Source organism: Hibiscus syriacus, unplaced genomic scaffold (assembly GCF_006381635.1).
Source record: "Hibiscus syriacus cultivar Baekdansim isolate YM2019G1 unplaced genomic scaffold, ASM638163v2 tig00116939_pilon, whole genome shotgun sequence".
NCBI classification, from domain to species: domain Eukaryota; kingdom Viridiplantae; phylum Streptophyta; class Magnoliopsida; order Malvales; family Malvaceae; genus Hibiscus; species Hibiscus syriacus.
This window is the reverse complement of record NW_024063477.1, coordinates 1,736,896-1,752,641: the sequence shown is the minus strand read 5'-3', so window position 1 is coordinate 1,752,641 and position 15,746 is coordinate 1,736,896. Positions and strand designations below refer to the sequence as shown.

Sequence of the window (15,746 nt, the reverse complement as noted above, 5' to 3'; positions counted from 1 at the left end):
TAAATTTAGAAGATGGTTGTAAAATATCAAATTTGTCTCATCTAATTGGTTTTGTTTCGGCCTAGAACTTGCTGCATTCACAGTCAATAAAGGCTCAATAATTGGGATGTGGACCGTTCCTCCATCATTTTCTGTGCATTACACTAGTACGAAAGTCTTCGCCTTTGGGGTTCTGATTTCCATCCAAAATCACACACCTCAATTACCTTACAGATCACATTGAAATGAAGTCATATTTCCAAATCCCATGTTATTTCTTATCAAAATCCCCTACCAGCTCTCTTCCATGGAATCCAACAAAAACAGAGAAAAAAGAAAGAAAAAAAAACCAAGAGTAAAAGACAAAGGAGCTTCCTTATATTAGAAAAGGCCAACTACAAGTTTCTTACATTGTAACAGATCCTGAGATAAGCAGAGACAATGGCTAAAACTGGACATAAAGACACGATAATATTAGTAACTTAAACTATATAACTGCTGTAAGCACCAAGTAACCATGGCGACAACAAGCAATCCATGTCGACTTTATTGTAAACACATGAAAACGAAACAGATTATTTCTTCCTCTCTGCGTCCAGGGAGCCTCTGGTTTTCCCCTCTCTTCATTTACAAGTGCAAGGGTTGCAGGTGCAGTTGTCTCCACACTTGCACTTGCCGTCGTTCTCAGCCCCAAATTCCATCTCAGCTCCCTCGAAGTGTCTGCCATGCATTAGAAAACATGGATCAGAAGCCTCAAAAACAATGTAAAAAATAATAAAAATAATAATAAATGAACTCTGTAACGTACGCTTTCTGGGGTGCCACGCCGAGGACGAGAGTCTCGGTTGTGGTCATCTCGGCAGTGTTCATGTCAGGGTACATCTTGCATCTACAAGTTCAAAAATCGAACCAAAAACACAAGATCAGTGGCAAAAAAAAAAAACGATTTTGAAGAGACCCATTAGGGTAAACGTGAAATCATAAGAGAAAAGGGGAAATGAAAACAGAGGACATCATTAGTTACCCTCCACAGCCGCTGCCGCACTTGCAGCCGGAGCCGCAGCCACAGTTTCCACCACAGCAAGACATTTTCACCGGTTAAAAATCAAAGTGATTCTAACGAGTTTTCAAAGAGAATAACAACACTTGAACGACTATACAGGGCAGGCAAAGGGCTTTGAATTTATAGACCGGCAGAGACGAGAGAAGTTAAATATCAATCGTACACGTGTCATGATCTTACGTCAAGTGCTTATCACGCGGGAGTCGTTTCCATTGTAACGCTTGACGTGCTCTCTCTTCCACGTATTTATCCAAAGTATCTCTCCTCCTTTTGTCTTCCTCATCTTTGAATCACCGTCCGATCCATCTAGGTTTGGATTAATAGTTAGAAACTGCTGATAATTTTGGTGGTGGGCCCCTTGGAGACGTCTAGCACTTGCCCCGCATTAATTAAATAATTTAAAATTTGATATTTTTACTTAATTACAATGATATGGATAATCTTAGTTTAGGTAATATAAAATTTCTAACTTGCTTTTTGACATTTTTACCCTTGGATCTTATAATTTTAGCCAATTTCCTCTTTGTTTTATGAGTTGTTATATATTAAATAAAGTTTAGTGAAAACAATTGTAATATATCCTGAAAGAAATTAATGTGGAAATGGTGGAACCCATCTACAAGCAGCTTCACGATCTTCTCCTTCCTTTAGTCAAAAAGAAATTGTGATTATCTCTTGATTTTCGTGAACATGATAAACGGAAACCCTTTCCTTTTTCATCCGACTTTTTGAAAGAATGGACCCAAACAACAAACCTTTTTCATTTTAATTCAGGTGTTTAGGTAATATCACCCGTTAAAATAAAATGTTAAAAATGATAAATGTCATATTTATATTTTAATTTAATATAAAAAATAAGTGTTTAAATTATACTCTAAATTAACTTTAGATGTCTAAAGAATTTTTCACGAAGAATAGATACCTAATATTTTCAACGTTACTTTTTTGGGTACTTAAATTATAACGACCGTTTATATATATTTTTATTTTTTTTATAAAAAGTTAAAATATTATTTAAGAAAAAAAAATCTTCCCTCTAGCCTGTATAACCCTCTCATCTGCGCCAAAATTACCCTATCCTCAGTTACATTTAGAACCCCTCCATGGTCTTCATAAATCCCTAAATTTAATTTAGGATGAGAATGATAAATTTAAGATTAGAGTTAAAAATTTGGGTATCATATTTAGATATTTAAGTTTGGATTTATGGATATAAGGGAATTGAGACGATAACAAGAGGGATGGTCGACAATGGAGGTTTAACGATGAGTGAGTGTCCTTTCGACGATGGCAAAGGCGATTAGTGATGGCCGAAGACAGTTGATAATGGGGTTAAAATGAGATATTTTAGGGTTGTAAGTTTTTAAAAAAAAAATTAAAAAATTAATAATTTTTTTAATTTTTTAAAAAAATAAAATTTTAAAAAAATATAAAAATGACATGTGTCACTTAACAGTATCTTAATGGTCATTACTGCGTAGGTACTTAAAAGTATAATGTCAGAAATGTTAGACACTTATTTTTAACGAAAAATTCTTTAGGCACTTAAAGTTAACTTAAGGTATAGTTTGAACACTTATTTTTGCATTAGGCCAAAACATAAACATAACATGTGTCACTTAACGGTTTTTTAAAAGTCGTTACTGCGTAAACACCTAAAAATGTAATACAAAAAACGTTAAGTATCTAAAAGTGTAACATCAAAAGTATTAAACATATAGTTTTAACGAAAAATTCTTTAAATACTTAAAATTAACTTAGATATAAGTAAATCACTTATTTTTACATTAAACCTTTATTCTTTCCCCTCTTAGCCTTAGGTGTGTCCAAAATCAACCGAGTCCGATTGCTGTGGAAAATGAATAATCTTTTGATACGATTATTATTCAGAAAGATGAAGAATTTTATGTTTATAAAATTAAGGGTAAATATACAAATTGTCTCTAAATTATAGGATAATTTTTTGTTAAGTTCTTCGATTATTAAAAGTTACAAAATAGTCTCTAACTATAATATATTTTGTTGAGTCGTCTAACTATTAAAAGTTATAAAATGATCAGCTGAGTATTCATATATTCCAAAATCATCATTTTTTATTAAAATATTTACACTCGTATGAGCTGGACGTTAACATACTGACTGAGATATGATAAAATCATATTTTAATGATGTCTATGGGAACCGACAATGCTTTCAAACACTGACTCAACGACATAATGTAAACGGAGATTTGATCCATAAAATAAAACTAAAATAGTTTTGAAATCAAATTTTATTATACCTTGGTCAATAGGTTAATGTCAATCTCAAACGACTGCCAATTTTTTAACGGAAAAGAACGAGTTTGGAACATAGGAATTGTCGAGTGACCATTTTGTAACTTTTAATAGTCAAAAGACTCAACAAAATATCGTCCTATGATCGAAGACAATTTTATAACTTTTAATAATTAGATGACTCAATCAAATAACATCTTATAGTAGAAGGACCATTTATATACTTTTTAAGAAAACGACTGTACCGGATAATCCTTCGATCCATCACTACGTGCATCCATAGACAACAACAAAGTCAATCACTTTCAATTCTTAGGCCACATCTCTTTATCATTCATGCGTCTTCTTCCTCGAGCCCATTTGCCGCATCCATGTTTTCCGACATCTCATTGTTAATCAAAGTAAACATATTTGCTATTGTAAACTTTGTCGATTTTTCATTGGACGGGTCTTGTCCTTTTGCCTGGACCCGGATAAGAGAAAAAGAAAGAACAAGGCATGGATTAACCCTACAATGTTCATGAATGCCTGTCCAGTCTCTTTCAATTGCACAATCAATGAATTTATATATTATTGATCCGTTAACTTTCACATCAACATTATAAATTATCATATATCATAAATTAGAACAGTTAACTTTTACATCAACATCACAATAATCAACCATAATTTCTCTTAAGATAACATTGATGAAATTTCATAGTTTAAAGATAACATTAATGAATTTTTTCCTTAAAAGAACAACATTAATAATTTGAACCAAATATGAGAATAAAAATACATCTAAAACCCTAAATAATAAATATAATAAAAATAATAATGGTGATAATAATAATAATACAAATAATAAAAAATCAAAATAGTAGGTTCAACAACTTTAATATTTAATTATATTATTATTTATTGTTATTATAATTTAATAAAATTTTATTTTTGATAAAATAAGAATAGGGATAACCACGTTACATCTTTACACATTGAGAAGATCTCATAAGTTGAGACAATTTAACATTTAACATCATCATGAACATCGAATGTAAACAATTAAGTTACGAGTTATTACGAGCAAATAACTGACTGAACATACCTACTTCATCTGGGAGGAGAGAAATAGAGGATTGTTTGGAAATATTAGTAGGAGCAGAGAGTTGATTTTAAATCAATTGGTGAAATCATTTGATTTAGGATTACATGGAGATGTATAGATAGAATTGAATATTCAATTAATTCTTTTCTTTATATAGCTTAGGACATAAGTGATTGAGTATCTTTTCTTTTTTCCAAGATGTTTCTTCTTTTATAGTAATTTAATGCTGCTTTGGATGTAATACAATCAATTTATTCAAAAATAATAATTTATTGAACATCAAATTAAGAATGAAATAATTGATTATAAGTTTTAAGAGAGTGAGAATAATACATGATAATCAAGAACTTAACCTAATAATAATGATAATCTGAATCAATATTTTTTCTTAGGATGTGTTGCATTCAGTAGGCAAGCACTACAGCAAAAGTGTTTTGTAGCGGCGTTTGGAGAGTAAACGCCACAATATTTTGAAATATAGCGGCGTTTATATTCAAAACGCCGCCAAATGATAATATAGCGGCGTTTTCCAAAAAATGCCGCAATAGAGTGGTAATTTAGCGGCGTTTAAGGCACAAACACCGGTATAGAGTTATTTATAGTGGCGTTTTATCAACAAATGCCACAAAAGAGTAGTCATTTAGCGGCGTTTTTATACAAACACCGCTATAGAGTAGTAATAGTGCGGCATTTTTGATAAACGCCACAATATGGTTGTTTTTAGTGGCGTTTTATGTACAAACGCTGCAATATAGTGGACATATAGTGGTATTTTAACAACAAACGCCGCAATAGAGAAGAAATTTAGTGGCGTTTTAGGCCAAACGCCATAATATAGCGGTGTTTATACCTAAAATGCTGCAATAAATAATACTTTAGCGTCGTTTTTAAACAAACGCCAAAATAGTGTTAATCACTAGTGGCTTTTTTATAAACACCGCAAAAAATATGTGATATAGTGGCTTTTTTTAAAACGTCGCAAAAATGTTAAATATATGATCCTCTCTTTTCTCCTACCTGAACCCTAAAATCATTTTAACTCTTCTTCCCTCAAACCTTCTTCTCTGGTACAACAACAGGCTGAGCATGATTCCAAGCGACGTCGTCTTTTGAATGTCCCGGGACCAAATCGACCCTCCGATTGACGAACTATAACACAATTGCACGATTTGATCCCTCTTATCATTAATGATATTTTTCATTTTTGTTTTTGTAGGTATTTTGAAAATGGGGAAAACCCAGAAAGTTATCGTATTAGAGAAAAAAAGAAGCAGGTGTTTCCTTGAGTAAGAGAAATTATCGTAGGAATGTCTACGTGGCGTCTTTGCTCTGACGATGAATCAAATTATCGTTAGGAGGCTATCGGTCTGATCTCGCCGTCGAAACTCGATGATGACCCGAAAGGAACTTCATTGCTCCATACCCTTCCATGGCCGATCTCCTACTTGAAGATAATAATCTATAAATCTTTAAGCCGCTATATACTATTTTTCTACGGTCACTAAAATTTCATAGATCATACGGATGTAGGATCTTCGAAGCTTATTGAGAACGATGATAGAGGAGTGGATAAATACTCGATGTTTAGAACCGAATTTGGTAACTCTGTGGCATTGAAAGAATCTTCAATTGTAAAAGCAGTATCTATCCTCAATGAAGACTATGTTGCCTCTACTGTTTACTCCAAGTAAAAATTTATATCATCTATTTAAATTTCTTTTAATGTTTGATTCATTTCCCAAACCACCTCCAATCAAGTTTTATAGTGTAGGTGGAAGTTTATTATCTGTTTCAAGTGAAGCACTGAAGCGTGCAAAGAGTCTTCTTGGTGAACCAGAGGTAGGGGATTTATTTGGTGAAATGGATAAGTGTTTCTCCATATATAGTTTATATGGAGGAAAAACTTAATGATGCGTCGTCAAACAAGGAAAAAAAACTTTCCTACTTCCTTTCCCCATTAAGGAGCAGAACTAAATATATTCTAGTGAACAATATGATGAAGACTGTTTATGCATAACTTTAATGTTTCTAAATTTTAATGTTTATGCATAACAATTTTAATGTATGGATGTTGGTAATTAGGTTATGTTATGTAGAGCATAAATTAAATATTTAAAAATGTTAATCTTATATAAATCAATGTATTTAGCAGCGTTTGTATCAAGAAACGCCGCTATGAACCATCTATAGTGTCGTTTTTTACGACAAACGCCGTAATAGGTTCAACCATACATTTAATTTAATGTTTATCAATTTTAATTTATTTTGTTGTTAGGTTTTATTCTGCATAACTTGTGGGTTAATTAAAATGTATGATTGTTGTTAATTAGATAAAGCTACATATATCAGTCAATTTAGCTGATGTAGAGTAGAAATTAAATATGTAAAATCATTTATTTTTATCTAAATAAAGGTAATTAGCGTCGTTTGTTTTAGTAGCGTTTTGGTAACAAACGTCGTAAATAATTCATAATTTAGTGTCGTTTTGACAAAAACGCCGCAAATGTTTTTTATTTAAACGCCATTAACTTTAGACATATAACGACATTTTTTAATATACGCCGTAACATATTAGTACTTTAGCGGCGTTTTGACAAAAATACCGCAATAGGGTTCACATATAGTGGCGTTTTGGTAACAAACGCCGCAAATGATTCTTACATTAGTGGCGTTTTGACAAAAAAACACCGTAAATGTTTTTAACATTAAAACGCCATTAACTTTAGATATATAGCGGCGTTTTTAATAAACGCCGTAACAAATTAGTACTTTAGCGGCGTTTTGAAAAAAACGTTGTATAGGGTTCACATATAGCGGCGTTTTGGTAACAAATGCCGCAAATGTTTTTTACATTAGTTGCGTTTATAATTAAAAACGATCTTAGTAAAATAATTGTATGTTTAGAGGATTGTCACTTTACCACAATTCCCAAATACGATCTTATTGTTTTCTCTGATTCGTTTATGTCTCTGTTAACGTTAGCTGCGATCTTATTGTTTTGTTAGAGGATAGGCTTAATGGCGTGATTGTAAACTGCTCTTTTGATTATTATGAATTCTCGAAGCTTTGAGTCTCAAAATCACGTCGATCATTAAGTCTGTTTCCTTCTTTTTATATATGTTGATCAAACGAAGGCTGGGCTATACATGAATGAATGTGAATCTTTGTGCTTGTTCAAATTTTATTCATGTTCTTATTTAATGATTTGTTCTGATTTCTTGTGATTGGTTGGTTCTGTTTTATTAGAACTATGATTAGAAGCCATTCCGTTCCAGGCAGTTTTCGGGAATGGCAACGTTAGGAAGGTAAAAAAGGTGGACATATGCTAGACTATTGATTCTGACCTTTGGAACTATATGATCATCATTGAAACTGATGAGCTTTGCATCTGCAAGGTGAATTTTATCAAGCGCATTGCATTTTGGGCCTGTTAGACAGTTTGCAGCCATTGTTAGATTGAATTCCTCTAAACCAACAAAAGAACCTTTGAAAATTTTAACTTACCTATGTTGGATGTGTGTATTTCTGACCCCCCTCCCATGTCTTAGCAGTATAGCTGTTAGCCATTTTTGTATCTTCTCGGTTAACAATTTTCCTGATAATATATTGCTCTAAAAACAGAAATCAGCGAACATTCCGCCCCCAAAAAAATGCACCCTCGGGACATTATGATGGTTATTTTTGTTCTTTTTTATAGTAAAAACATAATTAATCTTTCATCTCTGCTTGTTCCCTATTTTTGTGCTTGAATCCTTTGGATTGTTTATGTGACCACTGCCTACTGGCTCAATATTTCCCCTTGGTAAATAATTTGTTTCCTATTTTTTATGATTGAATTTGCAACTTTAGCACTAAAGACCTATGCTACAAAGTGTGCAGAAACAGAAACAAAATAAAGCAACTAAGAAGAGAAGCTTCTGAATCCTCAACTTAATAGCTTTTCCTGAGCTTTTTACTTATTGGAATTTTAGCTAATTAAATGGTTGCGTTTAATTCTGGAAATCGTTATTTATATTTGTAAAACAAGAATTCACTTGACCATACCAATAGAGGAAAAGAATAAAATAGCTTTTACCATTCATATTTCTAATTGATAAATTTCATTGCTTTTGAAGTCACTCATAAAACAAATTTACATTATGATGTGTTACTTAAAATTTCGATGGCAAAGTGGAGATACTATAGATTTCAATTTTCTACTGACACGCATGACGGTTCTACAGCCTCTTCTGTCAATAGCCTTTTCCGAACCACGATTACCTTGCATCCTTAGTTTCTGAATCAAATTAGTGGCGAATGTAAGTTCTTTTTGTTTGTGATTTAACAGGAAAATATGTTGTGATGCAGGAGAAGTTGCCAAACTTTGATGTGGGTGTTATTCTCTCCATTGTGAGGAGTTGTAGTCTTTGGGAATATAAGGTTAGCTGCTGCAACTGTTACTGTAAGAACACTTTGCCTGGGGTTAGTTAATTTTTGAAAAAAAATCTTATTTCCTTGTTGGGTAACAACTGAACCATTGCATTGCCATTTGATGGTTGATGCTCATATGATGTATTCGATTATTATATATAATTTACCTAGAATAATTAACTACACCAATGAATATAGTTTAGATATAAATGCATAATGATTTCGATGAAACATCTGTGAAAGTGATTAGTTCTATACTATGTAGTTCTATATATGAACCCTTATATTTTTTTTATAAAATAACAGAGATACAATTACTCCCATAACATTTTATAATTTTAAAAGTCTTATAATTTAAGAGTGATTAGTTATATACTATGCAAATATTAGTATGCACTAGATCTGATAGTTTAATGCTTATGTTTAGGTTCTAACTTTTTCTATAATATTAGCATTTAACATTTGAAATTGAAACTCCAGAAATACGAAATGGATAAGACTTGGATGGATTTCTCAAGGGTGAGCATCGAATATCGAAATGGAGTCGAAAACTTTCTAAATTTAGCTTTTCTGAATGCAAGCCAAGAGAATATGATTCTTTGCCCTTGTAAGAACTATGTTAACATTAACTGGCACATTCGTGAAGTTCTGTACGAGCATCTAGTTGTTTTTGGATTTGTTCGGGGTATAGAAAATGGATCTTTAATGGAGAGTTTGTATCAGATAGATCTGCTTCCACGAGTTATTCGACTTATCCTGCTCCTTCTCACCATCCAACTTTTAGAGAAGATGACATGGAAGGGATGTTACGAGATGCATTTAATATGCACAATAGTCAGCCGTATGTTACAAAAAATTATTGGCAGAATGATGCTAATGATTCCATTGAGATAGGAAGAATTAGACGCGATGAAGAGTCAAATGGAGAAGCGGCAAAGTTTTACAAGTTACTGAATGAAATGAATGAACAACTTTATGATGAAGCAAAGTTTTCAAAGCTTTCTTTCTGCATTCGTCTTTTCCACTTAAAATGCCTGGGAGGGTGGACTGGGAACTCCTTTACGCAATTGTTGAAGTTACTAGGAGAAGTGTTTCCTTTTGCAAAAATCCCTCAATCATGCAAAGATATGAAGAAAATGATAAAAGATTTGGGTCTTGGATATGATAAAATTCATAGTTGTCTGAGTGATTGTATGTTGTATTGGGGTGATCAAAAAAATCAGGAGTCTTGTCATGTATGCAGAAAATATCGATGGATGAGTAGGGAGGCAGAAAATGTTATTGAGGATGAAGCTCAAGCACCATCAAGAAAGAAACCGGTCAAGATTCTCCGATATTTTCCTCTCATACCTAGGCTACAAAGATTGTTTATGTCCTTCAAGACTGTTAAGTCTATGAGGTGGCATCATGATGGCAAAACCGATGATGGATTATTACGGCATCATGCGGATTCTTTAGCTTGGAAGTCATTTGACAACAAGTATCCAAGTTTTGTGAGAGATCCTCGAAATGTCAGGCTCGGTCTTGCAACTGATGGGTTTAATCCATTCAAAATCATGAGTACTTCGTATAGTACTTGGCATTTTGTACTTGTTCCATACAATTTGTCTCCCTGGATTTGCATGAAACAATCATCTTTCATCTTATCCATGATAATCCCCGGCGAGAAAGGCCCCGTAAATGATATTGATATATACATGTAGCCGCTAATTACAGAGATGAAACAGTTATGGGAAGGGGTCGAAACGTACGATGTGTTGACAAAGGAGAACTTTAATTTACGCGCGACTTTATTATGGGAATGGGTCAACGTTTGATGGATGAACCATATGTATTTTCTTCTCAAGTGAAATAAGTATTTTATTGTCATGATCCAATGGATGACAGTTGGTATGTTGTGCTCCGAAATACTCCCAGAGACTTGATAGACATCGGGGATGGAAGTAGAGATGAAATTGAAACAATATCAGAATGTTTACCTTTACTACCACAAAATTAGATGAAACTATCATAAATACAACACAATTTCAATGGGTTCAGGAGGACGTTGATGAAGATATTTATGACACTTGACATTACATAAGAATGTCGTACAATTTGATATCTTCATTTATTTATTTATTTATAATGTTATAACTTTTAACATGTTGTCTTTCAATATATTCATTAATTAATTCGTTTTTTTATTACACATGTTTGTTTATTACAAATATTATGCCGAGGAGAAAAATAACTGATTTGCGGGTCGTTCGAGCTTCTGAAGACCATGAAGAAAGAAATAACGAGGAATCAAATGCACCTGAGTCCTCCGAAGTTCCTGAAACTGTTGAAGAAGTAGAAATTCAAGGTAATCTTTGAAACTTTATTTACTACTTTGTTCATTTTCAAAACTAACATTTAATAATTTCTTTTATAGTTGAAAATGCTGGAATGCGCAAGACTCGAGGACGTACAACTTTGAAGGAATTATATCAACTTCCTCCTGGGCATCGTGTCAAAGTTTCAAGAAACGATGTCGGTCAACCTATTGGCTCAGAAGCACGTCTTCTAGAAGGTTACTTAGGCATAGTTGGACGTAATGTGAATCTGTTACCGATCAATTATGAGTCGTGGAGCGAAATGCCTAATAGTAACAAAAATCAGGCGTTGGATTTTGTTAAGGTAATAATGTCATTATTATTATATACTCTATAGAAATTCAATACTAATGTATACTTACGGTGCACACTTATTTGCTGTATAGGAGAAATTTCTTTAGAGGTGTCTGACGATTATGTGAAGCAAGATATAGGAAGAGATTGAGGGACCATAAGAGCTCCTTAAAGAAGAAATACTTCAAGAATGATCTTAGCCTTGAAGAGAAGATGCAAACAGTCCCACCTGGAATGCTCAGGTACCAATGGGAAGATACAGTCAGATTTTGGAGTTCACAAAAAGGACATGTATGATGTATTTTTCAGAAATAATTGTAATGAATTATAAATTATCATTAAAAGTGGTTGTTTGACATTGTAGGATCGAGAGCATGTTGGTGTTGCTAGCAGGCAACATCAAAAGTTTACGCACACAGCTGGATCGAAGAGTTTTGCTTTTATAGCTAATGAGGAGATATTATAGATTATTGACATTGTTTTTTGTATTCCATGTACATACTAACTCATAGTAACTATATTATGGTACATTGTAGGAAAATACATCTGGTTCTAAAGTTGGCCGAATCTAACTATTCGACATGACACATACGAAGAAGGATGTCACTCCTATGACTGCTGAAGCTACATAAATTATGGTACGTTTATTAGGTAGATGTTTTAAATTTACCTGACTTTATTTATATTTGTATCATGACATTTTTTATTTTAATTAATTATTCACCTTATTATTAGGAAAAATTGAGGGAGAAAAGGGTGGAGTATCATGCTACTGGTTCGAGTCAAGGTCTTGTTAATGATGATGACATTGAAAATCGAGCTATTAATGACGTTTTGGATTCTGAAAGATATGGACTGGTACGTTGTCCAGGATCATTTGTTACTCCCACCAAATATTTTGGATCCAGTTCTTCACAGTACATGTCATCACAGTCTCAATCTTCCCAATTAGAACTTAGTCATTTAAAACAAAAGTTGGTTGAGATGGATCAACAAATGGCTAACTTAAAAGCGGCAACACAAAGAGAAGCAACATATCAGTAGAGATGTGAAAAATTTGAAAAACGTCTCAATGATATGATGCATATGATACATAAAACTCAACCTCAAAATCCACCATCATAGTCTCATTTATGTTATCGATATTCTCTTAATGTTACTGAACCCTGTTTAACTGAACTTATATTACGTTAATGAAAACTTTTATTTATTATATTGGATTTGATGTTGCTTGTTATGGATATAGAGTTAGATGTAATTGCTGTCATGTTTGTTGGATAATGGAACAGGTTGAAAAAACAGATTTGCGGTAATCGACAATAATTGTTTAATTTGTTAAATTCTGTGTTATTTAGCGGCGTTTGTAACAAAAAACGCCGCAATATATCTTACATTTAGCAGGGTTTGTATAAAAAATGCCACAAAATAGTAACACATATTGCGGCATTTTTTTGTAACAAACGCTGTTATTTATAAACCTTTAGCGGCGTTTGTATACTAAAAATGCCGCTATATACCAGACCTTTAGCGGCGTTTGTATCTTAAAAATGCCGCTATATACTAGATCTTTAGCGGCGTTTGCATCCTAAAAACACGGCTATATACAAGACCTTTATTGACATTTGTATCCAAAAAATGCCTCTAAATCTCAAAACTAAACGCCGCTAAATATCAACACCTATTGCGACGTTTGTAGTTCACGATGCTATTTTCAGTGGCTCTTTTTGCAGCGTTTTTCATAACACTGCAGGTATTTTTTGCGGTGCTTAAAAATGTCGCTATAGGAAAAAAAACCCGCAAAATGCCACTTTTGCTGTAGTGAAGCCTTGAGGGCATGGTTTTCAGAACCTGACCGGTCAACGAACCGGCCGTGCTACCGGTTCACTGGTTCAATCGATCGAATCGGTCGGAAGAACCGGACAACGTCATAATTAATTAATTATTTAAAAAATTAAATAAAAATATAAAAAAAATTTAATAATTTTTTTTTATATCACAAGTCATATTCAAAGCAAGTTATAACATATATAAGTTAAAAAACCATAAAATCAAGTGAAACAAAATGACTTAAATCAACTACAACATAATATTTAAGGTAAAACATATTAAATAATAAATAGAAATATATAACTATAATCAAAAAATAAATTTGGGGCTACAAAAAATCATAACAAACGATGTCGTTTGGTTTAATTTTTTTTTTAAAAATCCCACATGACTAAGAAACATAGAAGAGCATCACAAAAGTCTAAAGAGTAAAAATATGAAAACAAAACAATCCCACATGGCTAAGAAACATAGAAGAGCATCCCAACTGACTTCTATAAATAATAGAGGTAATTTGACATTCAAAATCATGAAGCCTTTTAGTGAGCACAGAGCGAACTATTCTTTCACTTCAATCAAGCTCGAATTTCAGGCTTCAATCGAGCTTCTAAAATTATTTTGAGTTCGAACCTTTTTGAGTTCAAGTTTCAATATTATATTTCAAGTTCGAGTTAATAATTTTTAGCTCGTGAGTTTTTGAGTCGAGTTGAGCTTACTTTTAAAGTTTTCGAGTTCGACTCGACTCGTTTAACAAACGACGTCGTTTGATTTAATTTCTTTTAGAAAAAAAACAGAACCGGTTTTCAACTGGTTCACGGTCCGGTCCGGTTCAACGGTTTACAGCCGGTTCAATGGTTCCTTCCGGTTCACTAGTATCGGTTTAACCGGTGTAGAATGAATCGGACCAAGCAGCGGTTTTCGGTTGAACCGTTTGAACCGGCCGATCCGATCCGATCTGGTTTTCAAAACCCTGCTTGAGATAACCTCTTGGTGTCTGCGCAGTAGTTGTATATCATGTAATTCTTTTGCACCCAGTGAAGCCTTTCCTGATTTGATGAATCTAATTCTTGTGAAAGCCATTCATTATTAGGGTTTGAAGCAGTTGGGGAATTTGAAGAGCAAGAAGATGATCCAGTAGACCAAATGCAGGCATTCGCATTGAAGTTCCTGTAAGAAGCAGTGAAAGGAGCTTGTGTCCAATCTGTCTTCACCACCCCACCCCTTGTTGCCCAGTCATCAGCGTTCCACAGACTCGAGTATATTCTCATGGGCTGGTCTTTGGGGAATGGGACTCCCATTGATTCCAAGTTCTTGAACTCTCTGATCGGCGTACCATCAACAGAAAAGCTGAATCACAAAACCAACATCATTGTTAGGACGATGAAGATGAACAGAAACAACATTTGTTATTCGAGAGTGAATTACTCACATGATTCTTTGGGGATTCCAGAGGATGGAGTAAGTATGGAAATCTGCAGTGGGGTCGAACGATAGATAGAACTGTTGCTCCCTGTTGCCTTTTCCCTGGCTAAACACATTAGTGTGCAAGATGTAGGGATCACCACTCAGGTTTCCCAAGAATTCAAAGTCAATCTCATCCCAATTTGATCCTTTTGAAGATAACTGCAAACATTTCAAAAGCAAACAATGAGTAAAGACTGATGACCTGATTTAATAATATTTCAAAGTTCTTGGAAAATGGAGTAGGAAAACATACATAATAGGCGGTAACAGTACCAGCAGAGTTCCCAGGGACAAGCTTGAGTTGCATGTCGATCTTCCCAAAAAGATATTCATTCTTAGATTGGAAACCAGAGCCAGACGCTTTATCAAGGGAGAGAGTGAGAACATCTCCATTATTGACAATCTTACCACGACCATCTCCCCATGTGATGTCGAAATCACCGTGGAAGTTAGCAGCCACAGTAGATGCAGCTATAAAAGAGTAGAAAAGCAGGGAGGAAATAACAGCTGCTGGTGATGCCATGAAAGCTATTATATATTTGGAGAAGAATATATTGCAGCAGTGATGTAAGAGAGAGATGAGTTTTGGTTGGCAGTGTAGTGAAATGGAATATGGTATATATGAGCAGCTGCATTGGACGTGTATACGAAAGGAAAGGCAAGTGAAGGCAGTAGGAAGATGCAGTGAGGGTTCAACTCAGCTGGGGACAGTTGTGCCTGGGAAAAAGGTACCTAAAAAGCGGTGTTATTTTATTTTGTAATAGTTGTATAGCCCCACTTTCAGCCACACAGCAACCTTATTCAGCATTGTTAATGGACGAGTGGAAAAGAGAACGCGGTGTTATGATTTCTTTTGATTCAAAGAATGAATAAGCAAAGCCGGTGCCACCCACTCCTCATTTTCAGTAAATAGAATACATTTTACTATTGGATTTTGGTGGCAGTCAAAAGCATAAACTTCAAAAAGCCTGATTTTCATGCTATGCTCC

At 33.9% G+C, this 15,746-nt stretch overlaps 2 protein-coding genes across 2 annotated transcripts; both read right to left on the bottom strand.

Annotated features, from left to right (window-relative positions):
• Nucleotides 1-596: 596 nt before the first annotated feature.
• LOC120188183 (metallothionein-like protein 2) lies at nucleotides 597-1,146 on the bottom strand. The gene is made up of 3 exons (XM_039191695.1): nucleotides 1,004-1,146; nucleotides 788-868; nucleotides 597-699 (listed from the first exon to the last, which is right to left on the bottom strand). The coding sequence occupies exons 1-3, from the start codon at nucleotides 1,066-1,068 to the stop codon at nucleotides 603-605; spliced, it is 243 nt and encodes an 80-aa protein (XP_039047626.1). The 5' UTR covers nucleotides 1,069-1,146; the 3' UTR covers nucleotides 597-602.
• A 13,109-nt stretch (nucleotides 1,147-14,255) lies between these two features.
• Nucleotides 14,256-15,310, bottom strand: LOC120188253 (probable xyloglucan endotransglucosylase/hydrolase protein 23). The gene is made up of 3 exons (XM_039191737.1): nucleotides 15,011-15,310; nucleotides 14,723-14,916; nucleotides 14,256-14,640 (listed from the first exon to the last, which is right to left on the bottom strand). Exons 1-3 carry the CDS (start codon nucleotides 15,278-15,280, stop codon nucleotides 14,256-14,258), a joined length of 849 nt encoding a protein of 282 aa, XP_039047668.1. The 5' UTR covers nucleotides 15,281-15,310.
• Between the last annotated feature and the right edge of the window lie 436 nt (nucleotides 15,311-15,746).